Source organism: Lissotriton vulgaris, chromosome 11 (assembly GCF_964263255.1).
Source record: "Lissotriton vulgaris chromosome 11, aLisVul1.2, whole genome shotgun sequence".
NCBI classification, from domain to species: domain Eukaryota; kingdom Metazoa; phylum Chordata; class Amphibia; order Caudata; family Salamandridae; genus Lissotriton; species Lissotriton vulgaris.
The window spans coordinates 280,676,679-280,698,358 of NC_141699.1; the positions used below are offsets into that span (position 1 = coordinate 280,676,679).

At 46.8% G+C, this 21,680-nt stretch overlaps 1 protein-coding gene across 1 annotated transcript in view; it reads left to right on the forward strand.

The window, feature by feature from the left end:
- The window catches only part of PLBD2 (phospholipase B domain containing 2), a 277,840-nt gene that overhangs the window by 176,080 nt on the left and 80,080 nt on the right, over positions 1-21,680 (forward strand). The window contains exon 8 of the mRNA XM_086943253.1: positions 15,775-15,870. Within this exon, the coding sequence (XP_086799379.1) occupies positions 15,775-15,870 (96 nt within the window). The remainder of the gene's footprint in view (positions 1-15,774; positions 15,871-21,680) is intronic.

Sequence of the window (21,680 nt, forward strand, 5' to 3'; positions counted from 1 at the left end):
AACTGGGCAGTGGGGGGGACCGAGGGCAGGGGGCCAGAAGTTGGAAGTCCAAGGATGTGAGGGCCCACCGATCAGGACCAGCTCTGTCTTACTAGGATTGAGCTTCAGCTGGCTGAAGTTCATCCACTCGTAGATGGAGAGCATGGTGGTTTGGAAATTAGAGCAGGAGAGAGGAGAGGAGTCGATAGGAAAGATAAGTTGCAGATCATCTGCATAATTGAAAGTGGTAACAGAAGAGTGGCGGAGGGAGACCAACAGAGGCTGCATATAAAGATTGAACAGAAGGGGAGATAAAGCAGAACCTTGGGGGACACCGCAGGAAAGTGAAGCGCAAGGAGCAGAAAAGGAAGATAAGTGTACAGATTGGGTCCGGAGTTGGAGAAAGGACACAATCCAGGACAGGGCCTGGCCCGAGATCCCAGCATTTCTGACACGGTCGACCAAGATGTCGTGGTCGACCGTGTCGAAAGCGGCCGAGAGATCAAGTAACACCAGGGCCTGGGCCAAGTTCTTATCGGCCCCCTGTCTCAGCGTGTCCATAACCGCTATCACCACTGCCTCCGTGGAATGGGAGGGTCTGAATCCGGCCTGTTGATCATCGAGGAAATGAGTTTCCTCGATGAAAGTGCTCAGACAGCGGGTGACGTAGGTTTCCAAGACTTTCCCCAGATATGGGAGAAGGGAGATAGGTCGGTAGTTGCCCAGAACCGCGGGGTCGGAACCGGGTTTTTTCAAAATAGGTACCACCACAGCGCTTTTGAAAGCATTGGGGACAGAGCCTATGGAGAGTGAACGGTTTAGGAGGTCCAGAGGAGGGTCGGGGCATGCCATGAAGGCGTCTCTAAGAATTTGGGGAGGACAGCAATCCTTGGGGGAGCCTGAGCCCACAGCCGAGAGTAGTGAGCGGAAGGTGTCTAAAGAGATCTGGGGAAAAACATTCAGGGAGTGGGGATTCGAGGGAGGAAGGGCGCTCAGGTGAGACATAGTGGTGGGGGGAATATTATTTTTAATCGTGGCAATTTTATCAATAAAAAAAGAATTGAGAGAATCGCACAAAGCTTGTGATGGCTGAGGCTGAGGTGTTACACGGTCGGGTAAGGAGAGTTCAGCTACAATTGAAAAAATTTCTTTAGTTTTAGATGCAGAATTGATTACTTTTTGGGAGAAGTAAGCAGATTTAGCCAGAGTGATGGATTGTTTGTAGGATTTGAGTAAGTCAGTGTAGGTAGTTTTCAGTGAGGGATCATAATTACGCCTCCATCGGCGCTCAGCCTGACGAAGAAGGAGTTTGCTGGCCTTAAGTTGGTCAGTAAACCAGCGCTGAGCGTCGTGGGGTCGCTTCGATTTGATGGATTTGGCTGGAGCGACTACGTCACTGGCTAGAGACAGCCATTGATCCACTGCAGCTGCTTGAGAGTTCAAGTCAGAGTGGCTGGGGGGTAGAGTGGAAGCAAGGGTCGAGTGGAACAGAGAAGTATCGGCGTGCTTCCAATTACGTGCCAAGAAATTGGAGGCTGGAGGGGGGCGGGTGGGCGCAGAGATTTGTAGGGCAAAGGAAATGAAAAAATGGTCGGACCAGGTACAGGGATACACCAAAGGAGAGGAAATGTCCAAATTGGCGGTCCAAACCTGATCCAGGATATGGCCCTTAAAGTGAGTCGGAACAGAGATATGTTGCGAGAGATTGAGGGCAGATAGAAAACCGGAAAATTCAAGTGACAGGGAGGATTCAAAAGGATCGGATGGCCAGTAATTAAAGTCGCCGATAATCAAGATCCTAGCAGAATTAATGGTTAGTTGCGAAATAAAATCACTGAACAAGGATGGGAAGGAGGGCATGTTAACAGGGGGACGGTACACTAAGACACAAATGAAGGAGTGTTTGGGAGAGGAGAATTTCAACATAAGAATATCGGAGTTCAAAATAGGGGTGGTAGTTAAAGAAGTGAGTTGTAGATTGGAGCGAATGATGGCAGCAACTCCCCCACCCGGTCTACCAGAGGTCCTGTTGGAATGAAGGATATAGAAGCCCAAGGGTATAGCGGCCAAGATGTCAGGATAGGAGTCCGCATGTAGCCAAGTTTCAACGAGAAGCAGGATGTCAATAGTGCCAGCCTCGAGAAGTTGGAAGACCTGAAGCTGGTGTTTGGGGAGAGAGCGGGTGTTCAGATATACTACAGAGATGGAGCGCATACCAGAGGAGCTAGACCTGGAAGATATGAGAGTGGCAGAGTCGGGGGGCAGGGTAGTAGAGGAAGGAGCCGGGGGGATGATAGATGAGAGAGGGGAAAAAATACCATGATTCCGAGCAATGGCAATCGTGCGAGGGGAAGGAGGAGCACGGGAAAAATATGAACGAAGTTCCAGGGAGGTATAAGTAATGCGTTGAGCAGCATGCATGGCCCCTAGCCCCGGTCGGCCGCGGACGGGCGCAGACGGGCTCGACTTATGCGCGACTTCGGCGCGAAGTCGGCGCTCCCACTGCGCTCGTCCGCTGCGCTTCCTCCAAACCGTCATTTATACTGGCCAACGTGAACCACTAGACCGCTCACCTGCACGGTGGAGAGGCAGGGCGGAAGTGGTGCAGAACCAGGAAGTGGCGCTCGTGCAGGGACCCTCTGCACAAACGGCACACTGCCGGGGCGGACCGGGGTCAAGAGCGAGGTAAGTAGAGTAGGCGTCGCAATTGGCAAGTAATGCGGGGCACTGTGGGCATAACACACAAAAGCAGTAAGGTATTAAAAGTAAGTGCAAGCAGCTCGTAATCAGCTGGGTTGCACGCAAAGAGCCAATAGTGATTTAAAAATGGGCAATAGCTCTAAGTCAGCTGAGATTTAAAACGGAATCCTCGGCAGCGCTGGTGCACGCCCGTGGCCTTCACCACGTTAGTCTACCCGCGGGGCCAGGTTGAATGCGAGATATAGGCTCTGGTTCTGCAACCACTAGACCGCTCACCTGCACGGTGGAGAGGCAGGGCGGAAGTGGTGCAGAACCAGGAAGTGGCGCTCGTGCAGGGACCCTCCGCACAAACGGCACACTGCCGGGGCGGACCGGGGTCAAGAGCGAGGTAAGTAGAGTAGGCGTCGCAGTTGGCAAGTAATGCGGGGCACTGTGGGCATAACACACAAAAGCAGTAAGGTATTAAAAGTATGTGCAAGCAGCTGGTAATCAGCTGGGTTGCACGCAAAGAGCCGATAGTGATTTAAAAATGGGCAACAGCTCTAAGTCAGCTGAGATTTAAAACGGAATCCTCGGCAGCGCTGGTGCACGCCCGTGGCCTTCACCACGTTAGTCTGTACAGGGGCTATGGAAATACAAGCAGAAAAGGCTGCATATCAACCAACTAGAGTTGCTAGCGATATTCCTAGCCCTGAAAGCGTTTCAGAAATACTTGTACAGCAAGAGGGTGTTGTTCCGGACGGACAACATGACCGCAATGTACTATATACAGAAACAGGGAGGAACTCACCCTCCACAGCTGTCCCATCTGGCACAGAGCATCTGGAAGTGGGCGATTCCAAAATACATTTTTCTCCTAGCAGAACACCTTCCAGGGAAGGACAACCAAGTTGCCGACCTGCTCAGCAGGCACAGCCAGCAATTACACGAATGGGAGATTCACCCCCAGGTCCTCCAACCATTCTTCGAGGAGTGGGGTCACCCAGAAATAGACCTGTTCGCCACAAAAGAAAACTCGAAATGCCATACTTTGCCGCCAGGTTCCCACATCCATTGTCGAGGGCAATGCGATATGGATGAACTGCTCAGGCAGATTTGCGTACGCTTTTCCCCCAGCACCACTGATCCCGCTGGTGGCACGCAAACTGCGGCAACACTCCCTCACACTAATCCTAGTTGCTCCCACATGGGCGAGACAACCGTGGTACACATCGGTTCTGCGTGGATTACCGAGGACTCAATTCAGTCACGAAGACTGACGCGCACCCCATCCCCAGAGCTGATGAGCTCATAGATCGGTTGGGAGCTGCCCGGTACCTTAGTACGTTTGATCTAACGTCTGGGTACTGGCAGATCGCCTTAACTGATGGGGCAAAGGAGAGGTCAGCATTCTCCACACCAGATGGGCTCTACCAGTTCCGGGTGATGCCCTTAGAGATGAAGAATGCCCCTGCCACCTTCCAGAGGTTGGTCAACCAGGTCTTGGCTGGACTGGAGGATTTCAGTGCCGCCTACCTGGACGACATTGCAGTGTTCAGCGCCAGCTGGGAGGAATACTTGCGCCACCTCCAGGAAGTGTTGTTGGCCCTGTGCAGAGCAGGCCTCACAATCAAAGCCAGTAAGTGCCAGATTGGGCAGGGTTCTGTGGCAGGGTTCTGTGGTGTACTTGCCCCCCTGCAACCCAAGATTGATACCATCCTGGCTTGGGCGCCGCCCAAAACCCAAACTCAGATGAGAGCCTTCTTAGGACTCACGGGTTACTACAGGAGGTTTGTCAAGGATTATGGTAACATTGTGCACCCCTTGACTTCACTGACTTCCAGGAAGCAGCCACGAAATGTGATCTGGACTGATGCCTGTCAAACGGCCTTTGACACCCTGAAAACTGCAATGTGCACAGCACCTATACTCCAGGCACCCGACTTTTCTAAGGAATTTATTGTCCAGACGGACGCTTCAGAGCATGGCGTGGGAGCTGTTCCAGCTCAGGTGAATGAAGAGGGCCGAGACTTGCCTGTAGCCTTCATCAGCCGGAGGTTACCTCCCAGGGAAACAAGGTGGAGTGCGATAGAGCGAGAAGCATTTGCTGTGGTCTGGGCGCTGAAGAAGCTAAGACCCTACCTGTTTGGGACTCACTTCCGGGTTCAGACAGACCACAGGCCCCTCAGCTGGTTGATGCAGATGAGGGGCGAGAATCCAAAACTGTTGAGGTGGTCCATTTCCCTACAGGGGCTGGACTTTACGGTGGAACACCGCCCTGGTACAGATCACGCCAATGCTGATGGTCTGTCCAGATTTTTCCGCCTTAGTGATGAGGACTCCCTAGGTCAAGGGTAGTTCTCCCCACATTTCAGCTGGAGGGGACACGTGTTAGACCTGACATCATTGGCTTGAGTCTCTCCTCCATTTTTTCTGTTTGCCTCCACTGTTTTACAATGTTTTGCTGGATAATGCGGCACTGTGCAACTGCTGATCAGTGCCACGGTGCAAGTGCTCCCTATGTTAAATTGATGTATCGATTGAATTCCATGTTTGGCTTATTTGGTTTACCGTCAGTCCCTAGTCTAGTGCACCAGGAGTGCCGGGGCTTGTAAATCCAAATGCCGCTCGTGGGCTTGCAGCACGTCTTGTGCCACCCACAAGAGCGGGCTCGTAAAAGAATGTCTACGGGTCGGTCATTGCGAGACCTACGTGCAGTCTGGTACTGTCACGCTGGCTGCGCAAGTACACCTACTTGCCAGTCCCTCAAACCTTCCCTTAACTTCATGTTAGTCACCCCTATCGTAGGCCCACGGGCAGGGTGCGTTGTAAGTATAAGGTAGGACACGCCTGACCAAGTTGGCATGTCCTAATAGTGAATTACAGCCATCTTCGTTTTTCACTATTGCGAGGTAACCTGCTCTCCATTAGTTAGAATGGGCCGCCGGGATTATTAATGCTATAATCCTAGCTGGCTCGGGGAGCATGGTGCAATGTCGAGTTTGGTATCCCTGAACTCGGGGTTTAATTACGCATCCGTTTGTGTGGATGGTTTTTGGACTCTGGGTTTGAAAATAGCACTTTTAGAAAGTGTCTATTTTCTTGTCTAACCATTTCTGGTTTCTGCTGGTTTGCGTGTGTGTGACAAGAGCTGGGTGGCTCCAGAGGTCTGGATGAGTCAGTGTGGGATGAGTGGCACATTTGCGTTGAGAGTAGGGGGAGAGTAGTTGCTGATAGCCTGCCCTGCCTGATACAATGCTGGCTCCACCTCCTGCCAAGCGACTGATGGTTCTGTGCCTGCCATGGACGATCCTAGCCCCACCTCCTACCAGGAGGCCGATAGCTCTGCTCCTGCCAGTGACAATTCTGGCTCCACCTCCTGCTGGGCGTCTGAGGGCCCAGCCCTGCTCAGTGAATAGGCCAGGTGCCTCTGCCCGGCTTCACCCACTACAGACCCGGGATGTTGGGACATCCCCCTGCATGGACAAAGGGATCAAAGCCAAAAAGGGTTATAAGAGAAGGACCCTTGAACCAAGAATTTAGATCACTTCTGACAAGGAACCCTGAAACCAAGGACAAGAAGCCTGCTGATCCAAGGACTTGCCTACCCCTTCTGCCAGTGTGCTGTTTGCTGGGGGGAATCCGGCATTGCTTCTTTATTTTTGCCAAGGAACCAGGAGAGAGGAACTGTGTGTGTACGCTCACGCTTTGCTAAGAAAATCTCCAAGGACTGGAAGAGTGCCAATCTCCTGTTGAAGTCACAGGGCTAAAGGACTTCATCTGCTTAAAGTGCTATTTGCTGGAACCTGTAAATCCAGCACCTCTGAAAGAACCAGCAATCTCGATGCCGACGGACGTCGCCGAATCCAGCTCGACATCTTGAGTAACGGCTCCAATGTCCCGCTTCCTCAACGCCGGCCGCCGGGCCAGATCGACGCCAGCAGCAACGCCAGTGAGTAGTGAGTTCGGCTCCAGCTCCAAGGGACCTCGTGTCTGCACCGCTGCTGATCGCATCGACTTCGTGCCCTCTCGACGCCGTGAGCGCTGCTCACTCTTGCAACAGCATCATCGACATAACGACTACTGAGGTCTGATCGACACCGACGACGCGACGCCGGATTGCTCGACGCCGCTGATCATCGTGTGCTTCATTTTCCTAAGGTACTGTGTTGTGGGGGTCCGTGTGACTCCGGGCTCGACGTAGCGCTCCTCGCGGTCGACGCCGAACCTTTGGATTAACTTCACCTCGATGTCGTGTGACTCCCGTGTGAGTTACATTGTTGCCAAGAACTGTGTCTTAAAGAAGAAGAGTTACTTTTGATACTAAAGACTTTTGTGCTAAGAAGAAACTACACTTGAACTATTATTTTTCCTTCCAAGAGTATTCATTAAGATTGTGTATATTTTTTGTCGTTATTTGGTCTTGTGCTAAGCCTTATATAAAAATCCTTATTTTTATAATACTACTGTGTCGTGTCCATTTGTAGTGTATTCACTTTATTACTGTATGTGGTCATAAATGCTTAACGCACAGCCTCTGAGATAAGCCTGTCTGCTCTGCCAAGCTACCAAGGGGGTGAGCAGGGGTTATCAAAGGGTGTGATCCCCTTGCCCTGACTAGAAAAGGTGTGTCCCTACTTGTCAGAAGTATATACCTCTACCAACTAGAGACAGCCGGTTCTAACAGGGGGTTTAAAAAGGGTGATTACTCCTAGGCACCCCCCTTCCCCAGTCTGGAATCTCAATATAGTGCTTACCAGACTCATGGGCCCTCCTTTCGAACCTTTATATTCATGCGAACTACAATTCCTAACGTGGAAAGTTGCATTCTTAGTGGCCATCACCTCACTCAGAAGAGTGAGTGAATTACAAGCGCTTACAATTCAAGAACCTTTTATGCAGGTACATGCCAACAGGGTGGTTCTTAGAACAAACCCTAAATTCATGCCTAAGGTTGTATCCAATTTCCATATCAACCAATCAATAGAACTGCCAGTGTTCTTTCAAAGTCCACCGTCAGTAGCTGAGAGAGCCCTGCACACACTAGATTTAAAAAGAGCTCTACTTTACTATGTGGACAGAACTAAATCCTTTCGGAAAACAAAGCAACTGTTTGTTGCCTTTGCACCACAACACAAGGGGAATCCAATTTCAAAATCAGGAATAGCCAGATGGATAGTTAAATGCATTCAGATATGCTATCAAAAGGCAAAACGCACTTTAATCGTCCCCCCAAAAGCACACTCCACTAGGAAAATGGGGGCATCCATGGCTTTCCTAGGAAATATTCCTCTTGAAGACATCTGTAAGGCAGCCACATGGACCACCATACACACTTTCACAAAACACTACTGTGTAGATGTACAAACAAAACAGCAAGCTGCTGTAGGCCAGGCTGTCCTCAAAACTCTTTTTCAAACTGCTGCAGCTGGCACAGGTAGCCACCGTTAGAGGAGATACTGCTATACAGTCTATGCACAAGATATGAATTCAGCAGCCCACATCCCTCGAACGGAATATGCTACTTACCAGTATGCATCTGTTCTTGGCATGTGGGGCTGCTGACATTCATATCGCCCGCCCTCCTCCCCGGTGCCTATAGCAGCTGCAGCATTCTCTCCATCTGGCCATCTCTTACTTTACTATCTCCATCTCTGCCACAATGGCGAAAAACAATCTGAGGATGGAGAGGATGCCCATGCGCACTGTAGTCCAGGGGAGGAGTTACCTATCTCGTGATACTTCGAAGACTCTTCCAAGACAACAAGTGCAATCATCCGGACCCAACACTAGGCGGCGATCTATGCACAAGATATGAATGTCAGCAGCCCTACATGCCAAGAACAGATGCATACTGGTAAGTAGCATATTCCTTTTCCAGCCCATTTTAGCAGTGGTAGTGTGCCATATGGCGACAGTAAGAGCTGTGGGCCCCGTGAGCCGCTTCCCGTATGATTTTGTGTATAGTGCTTCTCTGTACCCTTCATGGCCCATCAGCCATTTATCTATCCGATATGCTGGGTCCCATTGTGGTCTATATACCCATTTATTTATGATTGACAGGTTGGCGGCCCAGTAATAACATTGAATGTCTGGAAGGGCAATTCCCCCATCATACCACCCGCGGACCAACAAACTATTCTTAATGCACCTTTTGATAAGGAACACAAATAGACCAAACTGACCAATTGCTTGAAAGGATGAAAAAGGATACAGAAGTGGCAAAATCAATGGGAGCACTTCAGTCTCCTTCTACTAGGAGTTCCTTCCGTCGCTCCTTTTACAGAGGGGGCTCCAAAACGAATACCACAGATGCCGGCGCATCTTCATACAAAACACAGACATAATCATACCCCTCTAGAGGATTCTATGAGGGTGGATATAGGGATAACAATTTTAAAGGAAGAGGTTGTGGTACACCAACGCGCACCTCTCCATCCACTAACAAGCAGTGACTTGCTATCACTTCACCCCATTCATTCATCACCTGCTGGGGGAAGTTTGCAACAGTTTTTTTCCCATTTGACAATCAATAACATCAGACACATTGGGTGTTGGATATTATCCAACATGGTTATTGCCTGGAGTTCAAAAGCAACCCTCCCAATATTCCACTGTGTATTCACAAACTGTCTTTAGAGCACCAACATCTGCTCAAACAAGAAGTACAAGCTCTTCTAACAAAAGAAGCTATAGAACCTGTTCCAATACAACAACAAGGATCGGGGTATATTCACTATACTTCCTAATTCCCAAAAAGAACGGTTCATTAAGGCCAATCTTGGATCTCAGGCCATGAAACCTATACATATTGTGAGAACATTTCCATATGGTCAACCTGCAACAGGTTCTTCCGCTTTAACAGCAAGGCGTCTTTATGTCCACATTAGACTTGAAGGACACATACTTTCATATACCCATTCATCCAGCACATCACAAATATCTCAGATTTGTGATAGGAAAAAATCATTATCAATTCAAAGTACTTCCATTCAGAGTAACAAGTGCACTCAGAGTATTGACCAAATGCCTTTCAGTGGTAGCAGCACATCTACGAAGACAGCAAATCCATGTCTTACCATACCTAGACGATTGGCTCATAAAAGCCAACACACATCCCAAATGTGTGCAACACACATAAACTACCATAAACCTTCTACATAAGTTGGGATTTACAGTCCATGCACAAAAATCCTATCTTCAACCCACTCAAATGCAACCATATCTAGGAGCCATTCTAAACACTCAAATGGCTCTAGCATATCCCAATGTAGCCAGGATTCACAATTTTCGAACATTGTTACTCCAGTTCCAAAACAACCAGTACCTACCAGTCAGAACTTTCATGCAGAAAGAGGATAGTGTTATACTTTGCCATAGTGCCTCATGCAAGACTAAACTTGCGACCTCTACAAGAATGCTTAGCACGTCAGTGAAATCAATCACAGGGTCAGCTAACAGATCTATTGTTGGCAGACAGTTGCACTCATCGCTCTCTGCAGTGGTGGAACACACAAAATGTATTGACCCTATTCCACAAGTCGTGCTCACAACAGACACATCTCCCACAGGGTGGGGAGCACATTTACAACATTTAACAATTCAGGGTCTTTGGAATACCACCCAAAAGAACCATCACATCGACTACCTGGAACTGCAAGTAGTTCAGATAGCATTAAAAGCATTTCTAGCTCATCTGGTAGGGAAAAATGTCTTATTCGGACAGACAATATGACAACAATGTGCTATGTACAAAAATAGGGGGACACACACTCTACACCTGTCACGCCTTTGTCTGACCATTTGGCGTTTAGCAATCCATCACAAAATCGAACCACTAGCAGAACACTTTCCAGGCACAGACAACATATTTGCCGACCTCCTCAACAGGATGAAGAAACAAATACCCGAATGGGAACTTCACCCATAAGTTCTCCGTCTGTACTTCCAAAAATAGGGTTTCCACAGATAGAACTCTTTGCCACAGCAGATAACTGAAAATGCCCAGACTTCGCCTCCGCGCTCCTACACCCTCTTTCCAAGGACAATGTCCTAAGGATCAACTGGTCAGGGATGTTTGCTTACGCTTTACCGCCTCTCCCTCTTCTTCCATTTCTGGTTCAGAAACTCAGGCAGACGTCTCTCTCAATGATTCTGATGCCTCCCACATGGGCTCGTCAACCATTGTTCACCACACTATTAGAACTCTCAATGGTTCCACACCAGAAGTTTCACATACCTTCATACTTTCTCACACAGAACCATGGAGAAATCAGACATCCAATACCTAAAGAACTCAACCTATTAATTGGGCTCCTGAAATCATAGAGTTTGGATACTTAAATTTACCACCAGATTGTATGACGATTCTTAAGTGGAAAAGATGTTATATATTGTAATAATAACAGAATTAACCCTCTAGATGCATTTATACAAAATATTATTTGTTACTTTTTGCATCAACATTGAGTTGGCTTATCTTACACATCCATTTGACTACATCTTGCAGCAATAGCTGCGTACCTTCAAAACAGATCTTTATTCAAAGTTTCAATAATTAAAGCCTTTATGGAAGGCTCTAAACGAATAATACCACCTGCACCTGTCTGGAACCATAACATTGTTCTCACAATGCTTATGGGTCCACCCTTTGAACCTTTACACAATTGTTCATTATAATTTATTTCATGGAAAGAATCCTTTATAATGGCTATCACTTCACTAATGCGTGTTGGTGAGCTACATGCATTAACCTTAGAAGAACCTTTCTTTCAACTTCATAAAGACAGATTGGTACTTTGTTCAACCCCCAAATTCCTTCCAAAAGTGGTCTCTGCTTTTCATATTAACCACTTAGTTGAGTTACCGATGTTCTTCCCTCAACCTAATTCAGTAACAGAAAGTGCTCTACATACACTTGATGTCAAAAGAGCACTATTATATTATACTCCTAGTACAAAAGATTTTTGCAAAACAACTTTTTGTTGCCTTTGCTCTAACTCGTAAAGGAAATCCTATATATAATTCCAGTATTTCTAGGTGGATTGTTAAACGTATTCAAACTTGCTATTTTAAATCTAAAAGAACTGTAACTATACCTTCTAGAGCGCATTCTACTCGCATAATAGGAGTATCTGTGACCTTTTATAGCAACATTCCCATAGCTGACATATGTAAGGCAGGTACATGGTCTACACCACACACATTTACCAAACATTATTGTGTGGGTGTATTAGCACATCAACATGCTAATGTAGGACAAGCAGTGCAAAAATCACTTTTTCAAACAACTGCAACAGCCACTGGTTAGACACCGCTTTGGTAGAATACTGCTATACAGTCTATGCAAAGCATGTGTATCTACAGCACACATGCCTCAAACACATTGTTACTTACCCTGCAAGCATCTGTTCTTGGCATGTAGAGCTGTAGATACACATGCGCCCTCCCACCTCCCCGGACCCCTATCTTTGTTGCAGTTCTTATTATTCACCTTACATACGCATGGACATCTCTATACTACACTTACTTACTTCATTCTCACTCTTTTGCGGGAAAACAATCGAACAATGGAGTTGATACCCATGCGCATCATCACGGAATGGAGGAGTCACCTTACTTTGTGACTGGAAAAGACTTCTTCGAAGAAAAACAACTTGCAAACCTCCATATCCAACACTGGATGGCAGGAGTACGCGAAGTATGTGAATCTACAGCTCTACATGCTAAGAACAGATGCTTACAGGGTAAGTAACATAATCCTTCCCAGAGTCTAGCATATCTTCTCTCTCTTCCATAGGAGGAATAATGCCATTGGTGCCCAGGCTAATAATCTTTGGATGATGTGCATGCTTAGCAACTTCAATAATATGTTTCAGTCCCATCACTGATGTGGTCTCCTGTTGCTGCCACGTGGCACCGTCGGGAATGTGGTGTTCTACTCCTCCTCCACAGCCTATAATGAACAGAATTAAATTGAATAAAATGACTATGAAATTGTTTAAACTGTACGAAGTGCAATTGAGCCAATATAGGCAATTCTTGTGGAGCCATTTTTGACTCTGTATACTCATCTTCCAAGGGGAATGGTTCTTGTTCTCCTTTTGTTCCTATTTTTGGTACCTCCTATCTGGGAGAAATGCAGTGTTGTTCTTTCTTAAAAGATGTGAATGAGCAGAACTAGTCTAGTGCAACCATTTCTTGGGAGACATCTAGAAATTTCCCTAAGCAGTGGGATCTCTGATATTTCTACCTCTGGAGTATCTTAGCTCTGTTTGGACTGGACCTCTTGCCTGACCCTGCGGCGATGCATGGACATTTGTGAGAGAATCCTGCTGCTGCCAGGTCTGTCAGTCTTCTTTTAAGATCTTCATACCCATGCTCTCGATCTGTGCTATACATTCTGCAGGTTGCTAGTTAAGGACATTGGGGGTCAGGGAGTATGTGCTGCTTCATCCGCCCATATGTCTTTGGTGAGGTCAGCAAAGGTGAGTATATTTCTCTTCCTTTAATCATGTGAGCATCGAAAGAGCCTCACTTGATTTTCATTGGCACCATGGAGGACCGTGTCTACCTTAGTAATAGATGTGTATCTATATTGAAACCGTTTCTTTCTTGCTACGTTCTTTTTTGTGAAGAGCTCCTGTCCTTCCTCTGCTTCATGTGGAGGGTGGACACCTCCTTCTCTAGTTATGAGAGTTTCTGATGCAGTGATAGCTGCCTTTGGTGATGTCAAAGCAGCAGTGGATTTACAGGTGTAGATTCTGAAACACCATATTATGAAGCATCCCCTAGGACAGACAGTTGTGTGTGTGTGGCCCTTGTTCCCTGGTTGTTTCAGTCTGGTGATGTGATGGGCTCTTAATGGTGATGGCAGTGCTGTAGTCAGACACTGTTGCTCAGTGAAGGATACACCATAACAATAACATCTACGTGGGCCTCTTTAATTGGCTAACCAGGTCTTGAGTTTGTCCCAGATCTCATCAGTATTTGGCATTTTGGGAACCAACTGCATGTCCCAGTCCTCCGTTAAACCTTGTATATGTCATGGGCTGGTCATCTTGGCTCAAATCACAGCTGCCTTGTGTAGATGACATTCCTTTATTAAAGTGTTTTGTGCAGGCACCAGAATACTTCACTTAGACACTCTAGTTCTTTCAACAAAGGTGCATTGTAAATTCTTATAGGGATGCCTCAGACAACGATGCATTTCTTAGTCTCACTGCCCGTAGCTGCCACCTTTTTAACCAGGTGTTTAAGGTGCTCTTGAGGGATTTGAGAGATACAGAAACACTAAAAGGGTTTTGGCTGGTGGCAGAAAAATAAGTGAGTAGCAGATGATTCCAGTTCACTGCCTTCACATGTGTTGATTGGACTAACTCCATAATGAGGACCTTAAGTTCAGGCTAGTTAAGAATAGGGATCAAGCGTCCAACAAATTGTAAAGATCGATGCCCAGTCTAGTGTCGGATGAATGTGGGGTGATTGAACCTCACTTGAGGGCTCAGAATTTCTATGTGGTCAAGGAAGTAGGGTATGCAACAAGCAGGGCTCCTACAGCAAGGAGGAAGGGACAGTCTTCACAAAACACATCACTAATTAAAAAGTACTCTGTCTGTATATTAACTATAAATAAATACTCCTTTATTTACTGTTCTTAGAGGAAACAAGGGATAATTCCAACAATAAAGCATTAATAATGATATTCACTTACATGGTGGCCCAATGAATTTGGACCTACTCTGAAATACATGCCAGCCCAGTATTCTAAGCGAGATGGTAAACAGGTAAGTCCCTCCATGTACGTGGATTGTCCCTCTCTGCAAGTGTGGACTGACCTCCTGGCCCTTGTAGATCTTGCTTGTGCAAAGAAAGACAGGAAATCTGGTTGGGTATCATCCCCTTTACCCCTTGACCTGCTCAGGACCTGTATACTTTGACTCCCCCGAGGGCTAGCAGTGTCAGGTTTCTGTAGTCCAGACAAGGAACGTGTGTGTTGTGGGTGGAGAAGCAGGAAGATGGATCTAGAAGAGAGGACTGAAGATCCCTTTTATGAAAGGAGGTACGCTTGTTGCATAACAGGATCTATCCTTGCCACACTCAGATTTGTCTTGGCCCTAAGGAAGTTTAGTTAGACCAGCTTAACATTTAGAGGAGACAAACGACAGGTTGCGTCCCACAAAACACTGGTGAACTTAACCCAGAGAGTGTTTGGGTTCGGAATCATACAAGTGTCTCTGACATTATCTGTCAGAGACCCGGCATTTAAGTGAATTCCAATGCACCTTGTTCCTAAGATAACATGCACAAGATGTCGGGCTACCATGTTATAAGCTTTATTAGAAACCATACTTTTGCAGAGTGTGTGCACAATTATTTTAGCAGATAAGTGTGGTGATTATGAAAAACAAAGAATACTGTAAAGTCAGATGGTACATTACATTTTTTGAATTCCCTTCTTACTGAATTCTGGATAATAATCATTAATACTGAAAGCTCTGCCATTGTGAACGGTGCATCGTGTTTGTCGCATACCTGAAAGCAGAACACAGGCAGCCTGCAATCTTTAATGTCCTGTTCTCTTTGAGAATCCAGAGTGCTCCCATTCAACAACTTTGAGAAACGAGAAAGCCGAAATTGCTACTCTCATGAGAGCCAAAGAAACTGTTTTTATATAGATTCTCAAAGTCTTTGTAGAAATTGTCTTCTTTATTAGTGGGGTAATGTGAAAGAAAATTCATGGGTATTTTTCTGCTGCATTACACATTCAGTTCATCTCGTTATGTATTCAAACGCTAGGTTTTATATACATCTGTGAAGTACACGCTTATTATCCAAGCACATACATCATATAATATCCTATGATAATAAAGATAACATAAAAGTCATCAACATTTGCAAATATAAAACCGCATGTAAGATCCCTTGGCGGTGTAGGAATAGCCAATAGGTGTTCTATGGGGTGGGCACCTGATCAAGCAATGAAAACCCATAAAACCATCAAGGGATCCCATATACACGGTTCACTTGTCTTTTAAAGAGAATATGTTTTGGTTCTTTTAAAAACTGACAAAATTACCAAAAAGGTGACATCAGTCATTCTTCTTCTCCCATCAGGTACAACAACCAATGGATGATTGTGGATTATAATTTGTTCAGCCCTGGGTACCCAAGCCTTACTCCAGGGCTCCTTACAGTGCTGGAGCAGATCCCGTAAGTTTACAAAGAGTGGATGTGGTTATGGTGGACCCAGCATGAAAGAATGCTATTAGGTTTTGGGAATCATGCATAGTGTATCTACACTTTTAAGGGCCAATGTAGCTTGCATGTTCATTTACACGCCTCTGCATTTTCTCATGCTCATGTGATCCTCCAATCGGTCATCCTATTGGGTGATCGGAAAAAGTATTTGACTTGTGATGTTTCACCCAGTTTATTTATTAATTTTTAACAGGAACTCTTGCTAATGTATGCGTACTTTTCCAGCAACTCTGTTTTTTTTGTGCCACATAAAGCTTCTGGTATTGACCATTAGAGGGCTGATCGGGAGTGTGTATGTATGTGTGTGTGTGTATATATATATATATATATATATATATATATATATATATATATATATATATATATATTTATATCCTGCACTCCGTTTGCCCACAAGCTCGCACAGCCAGCAAGTAGACACCGGACACGGACCTCGAGGTACTTTACAGATTTATTAGGCAGAAAGAGTCACAGACGTTTCAGCTCAGCGGAGCCTTGATCACATGACAGCGATTGCAATGCAAGGTACACCTTTTAAAGTGCTAGTACGTGGATAACTGATAACACCTGTGCAAACTTGTGTGTAGACATAAAAGACATACTAGGCAAAACACCCAAGTATATTAAAAATTCCATTTTCTGAATAAATGTAAAATACTTTTGCAAATTTAACATGAAATATATATTGTGCAGAATCGATGTTCATTGTGACTTAGAATCCATAGGTGGTTCTTTTGACAATCATGGTAAAATACATTAATCCGCTTAAAAGGAACCTTATTTACAAATACGTAATCCTCCTACCTATTCACTCAAAATAATGGCGAGTTTGAATTTTGGACCTAAGACTAATAGAAAGGTCAATATAAAGTGCTATGTGCTTACATTATAAAGTGCAAAATCGTGCTTTAAAGTGCATCATTTTGATAGAATGTGCAAATCTAGCAATACTTGTGCAAATACGCATGTTTTACTATTCCTAGGTCCAAGTTGGAAATACTTATAAATGAATAATTTTCCAGCCTGATGTGTTTAAGGGAGGAGGAAAAGGGGGTTCCTAACTCTATTCACATTCAACCGTGAACATTGTATTTACTTGTTAATAAAACGGATTACAAAATCACATAAAAGATCAAGCAAATCACAAGAATCTGCAACATTAGCCATTATATGGGTGCCATAATTGCCGTATCTAAGTGTTAAGTGAAAAGGAATAGGTCAAAGTATCACGGGTCATAAAGACCCAAAAACCCAAGCCCCAAATTAAAATAACATATATATATATATATATATGTGTGTGTATTTTTTTTATTGTACGGGGCATCGGCATATATTTTGAGTTGTATCTGAGCAAGTCTCAACTCTGTCAAAAAAGGAAACTTCATTAGACTTGTAAAGTAACTAATATAGCGGCCAAGTTATGGTTTTAAAAGGAAAGATTCATGATCAAGGGCTAAACAGGTGTAAAAAGGCAGTCTTTGGGAACACAGGAGATATTGGACTAGATTAACCAATCTACATTGCTCATTTGTGATAAAGTGAGTGTTCCTTTCATCTGGCCAAAAACATTTTCATGCCTTTATGCTCGAAAGAGAAGTAGCCTCAAAATGTTTGAGAACGGACAAATGATTGAGATGTACAAATAGGGGTTGCTAATGAGTGCACAATCGAAAATATAGTTTTTGTTATATTTGGGGTCTTCAGAAATTACTTTAGCAAAATAATCAGTTTTGACAGAATATAAATGAGTTCTCATGGTCTTTTAAGGCTGCTTTTAATTTCAGGTCTAATTCAGTGGTGTAATTGATCCACTACAATGTTTCAATTTTCCTACAATTAGGTTTAGCCTGACGTTATAACAAGGTGCCAAAGGATGTGAATGATGTGGTATTTTCTTTGCTGGAAAGACGGTGTCTAGGGCCCTAGGCACTGGACACTCTAACGATAGGTGGAGGCACAATTTTGTGCCTCCATCCAGCAGATTTGTGTGTCCTGTTCGGAAAGAGTATCGCATCTGAGCTTGCAGATTGTTGAGGTCTCTGGGGAAAAACATAAAACAGGTCAGAAATATTAATAGAGCATGGTGGCAAGCCATACAGAGGGCTTGTGTTCCAACAGTGCTCTCACCCCTTTTATTTTTGAGTAAAGTGCATGGCATGTCCATTCCAACTCTTGCCATTTCTTCCAACTGCTTTTTTGGGGAATGACGTTGCCACATCTTCTCATTCAATTGATATAAGTTTGTGGTGCCTCCCCAGTGGAATTCATATGTTCGAGGCATGTGGGCTGCTGAATTCATATCTGTGCATAGATCGCCGCCTAGTGTTGGGTCCGGATGATTGCACATTGTTGTCCTGGAAGAGTCTTCGAAGTATCACGAGATAGGTGGCTCCTCCCCTGGACTACAGTGCGCATGGGCATCGCCTCCATCCCCAGATTGTTTTTTTCCGCCATTGGGTTCGGATGTGTTTCGGTTCCCTCTGTCGGAATCGATAGTTGTTTAACTTTCCTAACTTGAGACCAAAAGGTCTTTAGGCTTAGCGTCGGTATTGTCCATCGTTCGGGTTTGTTTGTTCGTCAGCTCCGAACTCTTGCTGCCCTTCCGCGTGCTGTCCGCGCGGACGGGCCTACACGACGCTCCAGACTACTTAACATGGAACGAACTCCGTTTAAGAGGTGCCCGGTGTGCACCTCAAAGTATTCACACCTCGACGTGCACCCAGTGTGCAACAAATGTTTATCGCCGGACCATGATGAGGCCAGGTGTATGGCCTGCTCAAAGTTCCGGTGTAAGAAGACTCTCAAGCTTCGTCGGGCCGCTAGACTCCAGGCCCAGTTATCAGCGCCCCCGCCAGACAACCTCTTCGAAGAAGAAGTTGGAGACGACAATGTCTTTCAAGTTTCGGACTCTAGCCCGGTGTCTGAGGAGGAAAACTACGACGCGGGAGACGAGGAGTTTGATGAAGTCGTCGGAGAGGTAAGGGACGACGATGGGGCCATTGCCACCGTGGAGGATAGCTCAGAGGAGGAGCATCTTCAGACTGACTCAGGGGTCAACCCCCACTATACGGCCCAGGTCGAGGGATCGCCTTCGGGCCTTACCCAAGACCTCAATAATCGTCCCACGGCCCCGCCTCCGGGCCCGGCCACGGACATTTGTGATGCGCCACTCCCGGTAAAGAAACCGAAAGTGAAGCCATCGGGGTCCACACCAACGGTATCGAAACCGAAAGTGAAAGTCGCACTGGTGGGACAGAAGGCTCCAGAGGCCTCAATGTCAAAAAAACTCAAAATGGCCGACGTCAAGAGCCACGCCAAGATGGCCGACCCGAAGACCTCGGTGTCGAAGCCGAAGGCGAAGACGACCGACGCGGCCGCGTCGGCGCCGAAGATGGTCGAGGTCGAGGACCCGAAGAGAGCTTCGAAGAAGCGTCAAGACGACTCCAAAGCTCTGGCTGCGCCGAATCCGGGCGTCAAGGCCAAGGGTGGTGATGTGTCGGCTCCGAAGACCGTGCCTTTCGCCGACCCGACTCCGGACTCGGGGGAATCGCTCAAGCCGGTCCAGCCCTCCCCGGCCTCAACAAAAAAGGTCACGGAGTCCCTGCAACGTATTCGGAAGGACGCTGTGGCTCCCGAACCGAAGGATGTGGTGCCGAAGCCTACACCAAAGCCGGCAAAGGCGCAGACGCCTATCCACTTCACGCTGCCGCCGAAGACGACGCCGAAGGCTTTCGCTCCAAGGCATGGGGCCGGGGTGCCCTTGAAGGTGGTGTCAACGCCCAAGGCGTCATTGGTGGTGCCGAAGCCTCTGCTCCAGCCACTCGCAGATGAGGAGCGTCGAGAGGTTATCATCGACGCCAACACCGGAAAGCTCTCTCTCCTTAAAAGGAAGATCACCCCGGAGCCGGTGTTGGAACATTTTCGTATTCCACTCAAGAACAAAAAGGACTCTGCGGGTACTTCTGCCCCTATGGAGCCTGCATCTCCACAAAATCTAGAACTTTCACAGACGCATTCTAACGCTGGGGAAGGTGACGAAGATGAGGAGGACGAGTACAAATATCCAGCATACTCGGATCCGGAGGAGGTGCATGAACCTTGGTCTGCCGGAGGCGACCCTGAGGACCCTCAGTCGGGTCATGAACCGCAGTTTTTTGCAGCGAAAACTTCTCCAACAGAGGACTCTGCAGCCTTCAACGCTCTGATTGAGAGGGCTGCAGCTAATCATGATGTCGACCTACATGCGGATCCTGTGGATGTCGATTTTCTGTTTGACACTTTCTCAGTGGCTGAAAAGTCAGTCAAGACATTGCCTATGCTCAAGGGAGTGCTAAAGCACGCGCCAGAGGTTTTCAGGGAGCCCACTCGGGCGCGAGTCATCAATCCTCGTATTGACAAAAAATACAAGGCAGCGCCCTCGGATCCAACGTACATCAAGGGACACTTGCCACTGGATTCTTTGGTTGTATCCAACGCACGCAAGCGGGCGAATTCGCAGACCACGGGTGACGCTCCTCCCCCAGACAAAGAGTCAAAAATATTTGAAGCCTCAGGAAAACGTATTGCTGCGCAGGCAGCTAATATTTGGCGCATTTCAAACACGCAGGCCCTACTTGCACGCTACGATAGGGCGCACTACGACACCCTAGAAACACTTCTGCAGCACTTACCTGATCAGTACAAAGAGGCAGCAAAAATGTTGATTCAGGAGGGGAAGCTGATCACCAACGCATCCATCAAATGTGCACTGGACGTGGCTGATACCGCCTCCAGGGCGATAAACACTAGCGTGTTGCTGCGGAGACATGCATGGCTTAGAATATCAGGCTTCAAACCAGATATACAGACAACCATTTTAAACCAAACAGTTAATCCAGACCACCTGTTTGGCCCTGAAGTGGATGCAACCCTTGAAAAAATGAAGAAAGACACGGACACTGCTAAGTCTATGGGGGCCCTCCAGTCCCAGCAGTTTCAGGGTGGTTCCTTTCGCCGCTCCAATAACAGAGGCACCTCAAGGGGTCAGGCATCACAATCCACGCAGTACTATAAAAGCAACACCCAAACCTCATACACCAACAGAGGTAGAGGTGGTTACAGGGGCAACAACGTCAAAGGCAGGGGACGTGGAAACAACAGCTCCAGGTCCTCCACCACCAACAAACAGTGACGCCTTGTCACTGCCCCACGACACCGGTCGGGGGGAGACTCCAGCAGTTCCTGCCCGCATGGAAATCCATCACCACGGACAGGTGGGTCAAATCTCTTATCCAGTACGGTTATTGTCTGGAACTTACTTCCACTCCACCAAACATACCTCCAAGAAACCGTCCTATGTCCGGCGAGCACTTGCACTTGTTGCAGCAGGAGGTTCAAGTCATGCTGCAAAAAGGGGCAATAGAGCTCGTTCCACTGCAAGAAAGGGGAACAGGAGTTTACTCTCTGTACTTTCTAATCCCCAAAAAGGACGGATCCCTCAGGCCCATCCTGGACCTCAGGCCCCTCAACTGGTACATTCTGTCGGAGCACATCCATATGCTCACGTTGCAGCAGGTTCTCCCTCTGCTTCGGCAGGGGGACTTCCTGGCTACGCTGGATCTCAAGGATGCATACTTTCATATTCCCCTGCATCCTTCACACAGGAAGTACCTCAGATTCACGATTCAAGACCAGCACTACCAGTTCAGGGTTCTGCCTTTCGGGGTCACCACAGCGCCAAGAGTCTTTACAAAGTGCCTGGCGACTGTAGCGGCGCATCTACG